This window comes from Vanellus vanellus (assembly GCF_965231255.1).
Source record: "Vanellus vanellus genome assembly, chromosome: 19".
In the NCBI taxonomy this organism is placed as follows: Eukaryota; Metazoa; Chordata; class Aves; order Charadriiformes; family Charadriidae; genus Vanellus; species Vanellus vanellus.
The window spans coordinates 808,846-814,487 of NC_138924.1; the positions used below are offsets into that span (position 1 = coordinate 808,846).

General features: G+C 53.3%; 1 protein-coding gene across 1 annotated transcript; it reads right to left on the reverse strand.

The window, feature by feature from the left end:
- Nucleotides 1-550: 550 nt before the first annotated feature.
- Nucleotides 551-3,631, reverse strand: SUPT4H1 (SPT4 homolog, DSIF elongation factor subunit). The gene is made up of 5 exons (XM_082493122.1): nucleotides 3,553-3,631; nucleotides 3,285-3,391; nucleotides 2,705-2,760; nucleotides 2,462-2,515; nucleotides 551-962 (listed from the first exon to the last, which is right to left on the reverse strand). The coding sequence occupies exons 1-5, from the start codon at nucleotides 3,619-3,621 to the stop codon at nucleotides 895-897; spliced, it is 354 nt and encodes a 117-aa protein (XP_082349248.1). The 5' UTR covers nucleotides 3,622-3,631; the 3' UTR covers nucleotides 551-894.
- Between the last annotated feature and the right edge of the window lie 2,011 nt (nucleotides 3,632-5,642).

Here is a 5,642-nt window from a genome sequence, read left to right on the forward strand (position 1 = left end):
ACACTACCCAAGCTGACACTCACGACGTGCACAGTGACAGCCAGACCCTTACACGCACGAAGGTGGATGAGTGTTCCCACCCCTGCTTGCCCATCCCTCCCCTCCGCAAGGCCCAGTGCTGCCTCCCAGCCACACCAGCGACGGGCTCGTCTCGCTCTGCACGCTCCAGAGGCCAGCAACAGCCAGCTGAAGGTCCTTCAAGCCTGCTTCCATGTCCCTCGTACAGGACTCTGCAGGCCCAGACCGTGACCTCCAGGTTAATTACCTCCCCATGAAATACTTAACATCATCTTACCCGTTCCATCCAGCCATGAGCTGCAAGGCACAAATTGCTAGTCTGCTTGTTCCCTACAACAAAGGACACCCCAATTCAGCCAGGGCAGGATCCCCTTTCGAGACAGGAACGTGGTTCATGGCGTAAGAATTGATGACAATCGTAGGCTCCAAACAGTTTGGCAGGCAGGGGGCTGAGCGTGAAACCCCTCACCACACCATCCGCTCCCCGCAGCGGGTGAAACTGCTGACCGAGCGTACGAGTTGGACTCAACTCTGACCAAGGAGCACATTTTATTGAAATATTTACACAGCTATCCCTTATCCCAGCTCTCCTCTTCTCTGCATCAACTGTAAAAAAGCTTGTGCAGCACCATTAAGCACCAATCTCCCAGACCTACTCCCGCCCTCACCCTTGTCAAGGCTCAAAAAGGTTTCCCCGGTCTGTGTGGGCAGACCGTGGTACGGCAGAGTCCAGAGGAGCCGAGCCAGCAGGCTCCCTCCACGTCCAGGCTCGCTGTCCCACATGCTAAAGCTAAAAGGTTTTGGAGCAGCGTCCCGCGTGCCCGCTGCCTTTCCCAACGCGGCCCCGGGGAATCCTCCAGGCAGCACAAGAGCCCCTTAGGTTTTTATAGCTGTGTCTCGGGACTTGTAAGCCACGCCACGGCTCTTCAGCTCTCGGACAATGCCTGCAGAAAGGAGACAAACACATTTCAGTATTCTGTAGGGGTGGGGAGCCCTGAAAAAATCTGGTTGCTCTGTCACGTAGCCTTCATTGCAGAGATCACAAACTGGACAATCATCTTCATTTCTTCTGACAGAACCGTTAAGAGTGCTCCCTCTTCCAGTTCAAACGCCTGGAGAGAGCTCCCAAACATCAACTCTTGTTTTGCTTCAGGAAAGACACAGGTAGAGATGTTATTTACATTATTTTCCTACCTGAAAACGCTTGAGTATTATGACTGTACTGAACAGGTCAAGCTCTTAAGGCTAATTCTTAAAACTTTCGGTCACTTCTGTGACCTGCCTGCATGTCCCACCTTCTCAGTAACCCCTTAAGAACAGGGATAGTAAAAGAGCACCATGGGGTTCTGCACAGCTCTCACCAGCACCAGGCACCAAGGGACAGCCAGGTGACAACTAGCGGGGCCTAGGAGCGCATCCTGCGGGTTACCACGCTCCCTAACCCTCGCACTCCTCCCCGTGATGAGAGGATGGGCTGAGCGAGGCTGAAGACAGCATCTCCCACCTGCACTCCCTGTGTCTCCTGCCCTGTGCTCCCTGCCAGCACCTGCATCCAGCTCACACCATCATCTGCTGCACTCCGGTTATTTTGGATGTGCCCAAAGCTGTGCTGGCAGCCCTCATCTTCAAGCCTCATGATGTTCCAGCTCCTTCCCAATGCAGATGGCGGAGCTCCGGTCAGAAATAAGGTGCCTGGGATTCCAGACACAAGCAGAGCTTTCACTCCAGGGATATGTGATTGCAGTGCTCCTGGGAAGGGGCACAGGGCTGGAGTCTGCTCTGGTGCTATGACAGGGCAGGGGCTCTCGGCTAGACGGATGATGCGGTTCCTGCATTACAGAGATAAAGCCAACCCTTTTCACCCTCCACTCCATTTATAAAGGCACAAAACCCACTTTAACGTAAGCCCTCAGTGCAGCACAATGATGGAAAGAGGTATCTGCTCACCAAGATTGCCTTAACAGCACCCTGTCCTGCAAAACTCTTTTCTATGGACAAACCTTCATGTTTCCCTGCAGCTGAATGGTTGGTTTGAAACACACGCAGTTTCTGGAGTCACCCTTTAAGCACAATTTATCCCGCTGATGGCCTGCCTGGTATGACAGGTTTTAGTCAGCAGCAGCTTCAATATCAACTTCTGGCCAGCAGAGCCCTGAATGACTGCAGGTAGAAAACCTGTCTGCCAAACCCCCAAACCACCCTCCTATTCAGCACCTCCTTCTTGCAGTCACCTTGCTAAATCCCTCCTGTTTGGTATGGTGTGTGCTCTGTTCACAACACACAGTGTTCACTGAGCCCCCAAATCCTGATTGATCACACAGGTACAGCGCAATGCTGTACCAGTTTGTCACCTTGGAAAGATAGCTACAGCCCCAACACCCAGAATAATCCCTCGGCTGCCATCCACACAGGAATCTCCCCTCACATAAGTTGGCAGCATTACCTTGGGGCAGGCGGCCAGTCACAGACACTGCGTAGACACCCGGCTTGAAGTTACCTGGGGGAAAGAAAACACCTAATTACCCTGCACGGGTGGGCGAGCATCCCTGCCCCCCTCTGCAGATGCCCCCATTGGGAGCAGAAACCCCCTTGGCAGCCCGAACAGCAACTCCTGCTGCCCCAGAGAAGGGTTTGCTGGAGAAAAGCGATCTCCAGCTCCCAAACTGGCTGGGAAAAACCCACTCACTGATTCGCTGCCACTTGGAGACCCAGCTGTCCTCAGGGCTCATCATGGCAATGATCCTGTGGTGGAAAGAAAAGGGTTGTCACAAAACCTCTAGGTTTCGAAACCAGGTGGGGCTTGTACAGTTGATGAATGGGGGACAGGTGAGATGGCCCCAGGAGAGGGAGCTTGTCCCCAGGTCAGCAGACCTCGATAGCACCAAACTGCTCTCAAACAAGGACAACAGGAGTCTTGAAATAAGAGAATGATAAATTTCTGCTTTCATATGTAAAGTTAGGAGGAAAGAATGACTGATTCATCATTCACTGTGGTTTCTTCTTTGTTATTAATTTGGTATATACGACCAGGCTTACTCCTCCAAATGCGTGCCAGGTTTGCGGAGCTACCACCCAGCACGCATCTCTGCACACACTCAAAATAAACAAGTATCTCGACTCTGTACGTGCAGACCGGGTGAAGAACCCCGATGTGGGACCACAACCCTGGGGGAGGGATGGCGGCCTGGGGACGTTTCCCGGCCAGCTGCCACCAGGGCCCGCCCAGGCACCCCGGGGACGGGCGGCCAGGCCCGGGCCCCACTCACCCGTCGAAGGAGGAGCTGGTGCAGTCATAAACCATCTCCCGGTTGCCCTTCATCTGCAGGTAGGCATCGCAGTTGTCGCAGCCATCGTACTCGAACTGATCGATGGTCTGAGGGGGGAGGGGTCGGACAGAGGAGTCAGCGCAGCGACGGAGGAGGAGGAAGACCGGGCCGGGCCGGGCCTGCGGGGAACCGGGGAGGGAACCCCGGGGAGGCCCCGAGGGAGGCCCTAGGAAGGGAGAAGAAGCTCGGGGAGCAGTACGACTCGTACCTTGACGAGGGAACAAAGCAAACAAGCGCGGAGGTGCCGCAGATCCTTAGGGACGGTCTCCAGCGCCATCTTGGGGCGGCCGCGCAGGCGCAGTAGACCGGGGGGGGGGGGGGGGCGGGGCGGGCCTTGGCAATGATGGCGGCGGTTCGGCCTTCTCAGGGCCCACTCTGTGGCCGGGGGAGGGCGGCAGAGAGCCGAGGAGGACCGGCCCAAAGGCTCCAGTCACGGCTACAACCGGCCCCGGCCCCGGACACCGGCTCCGGCCCGGGCCCCGGGCCGGAGCCGGTGTCCGGGGCCGGGGCCGGGGCCTAGGCCCGGTACTAAAATCTAAACGATTTATTTCCATGGGATTTAAAGGGAGGGAAGAGCCCCGATAGGGGCTGGGTACGACGAACAAGAACAAAAAACAAACAAACAAGCAAACAAGCAAACAAACAAACAAACAAAAAAAAGCAGGCAAGCAGACCGGGGTTAGGTGGATAAATATATTAGTAAATAAATATATTTCTGAGCACATCAGCAATATTCACACATCTTTGTTTCTATCGGACATAAATACACAGTTTTTGCATATATATAAAATGTATTCTTCCTCTTTTTTTTTTTTTTGTTGTTTTTTATGTTTAAGGGGGAGGGAGGTGTCATAATTTATTTCGAAGCCCCGAGAGCCAGGACAGACTTGGCAAAAACAAAACAAAAAACCGACGACAACAAAAAAACCAAACCTATATTCACATTTCAAAAGGATCTGAACATTATAAAAAGGGAGAGCAGAAGCTCTGTGCCAGAAGAAGAGGTCCAGCCAGCCCGGCCCAGGTCCCCATCCCGGTTTGGTCCTGGGAAGACGACGTTCCCTGGGGAAAGGCTTCGGTTTCGGAGACAGGGAGTTCGGGATGCTCTGGCTTCCATCAGTTTTCAGCTGGACTTTGGACGCAACGAAGGAAAATGAGCTCCGCTTCACTGCAGTGATGCTGAAGAAACGTGGTGACGGGTACCGAGCGCTCAAAAGCATCGCCCAGAAGCGAGAGGTGCAGGAACTCAGAGGAGCCGTTCCCCATTTTCTCAGATATTGCTTCTTCCCTTCCAGGCAGCCAAGGATGGTAGTCCATCTACTGAAGAGGATCTTACAAACCACCTTCCCGGAGAGTTCCTCCCTCTCCTCCCACCTGAGAACCCACCGAGACAGACCCGCACACTCTCATTCAGCTCAGCAAGCCCCGGGGAGGGAGCCCAGCATCTAGGATGGCCATTTTTGAGATGAAAAGGAGCAGCAGCATGACATCAGGAAAGGAAAACACTCTAAAGCAGGCATTGCCCTGCGCAGCCTGATAATACTGCAGTAGGGAGTGGAAAGGGTGCGTTAGTGCTGACTGCTTTCTCCAAGAAGCTTGGGGCTTGCCACAGATTCAGAGCCCTCCTGGTTTTCTAAGGATAAGGAAGGAAAGCGAGGAGGACTTTTAGACTGCAAACGAGACGCTCGTTCCTTTGAGGCAGTGAAATGCATCCTTGGAGGCTCTCAGCCTTCTTGACTCCTAAAGAAAGAAGTGGGAGCATCCTGGACTTCATGACCCTCTCCTCTCTAAAGTCACCTGAGCCCTCCAGGATGGTCAAGGACACAGGGAGCTGGTTGAGACCAGCCACGGACCACATGCACAAGAAGTTGAACAGGAGGACTCTAGACCCAGTCCTGGTTTTTTTTTTTCCTCTAGTTTAAGACTGACTTCCCTGCAAGGGGGGGAAACGTCTGAGCTTGTGTCTTCTGCTTGCTCTGTAGGACAAGCAAGAAGAGACTGGAAAGGTTAAAATATAATTCTGCTGGGTTCTTAGATGAAAGAAATTCAGCTTTTCTCTAGACTGAAAGGTCCTGCAGTGGCTCGGTCACAGGAGACAAGAAATGAACGCTACTAGCAAGGGAATAACATTTTGCTTTAAAACAGTGCTATTGGCTGACTTGTAATACCATCACTTGAATGTCAGTGACTGATTAGCAGCTGGGACAAAGATGCGTTTTTCAAAGACGAAGGGCAGCAAACCCTGTAAAAAGCCCATAAAACCCCCATAAAACCTCCCCAACAAAGGAAGCCAGAGGC

Coding starts and splice junctions, on each gene's coding strand:
- SUPT4H1 (XM_082493122.1), bottom strand. CDS start 3,621: ATGGCGCTGGAGACCGTCCCTAAGGATCTGCGGCACCTCCGCGCTTGT. Junction 3,392..3,552: donor TGCTTTGTTCCCTCGTCAAG/GTACGAGTCGTA, acceptor CTCCCCCCTCAG/ACCATCGATCAGTTCGAGTA. Junction 2,761..3,284: donor ACCAGCTCCTCCTTCGACGG/GTGAGTGGGGCC, acceptor TTTCCACCACAG/GATCATTGCCATGATGAGCC.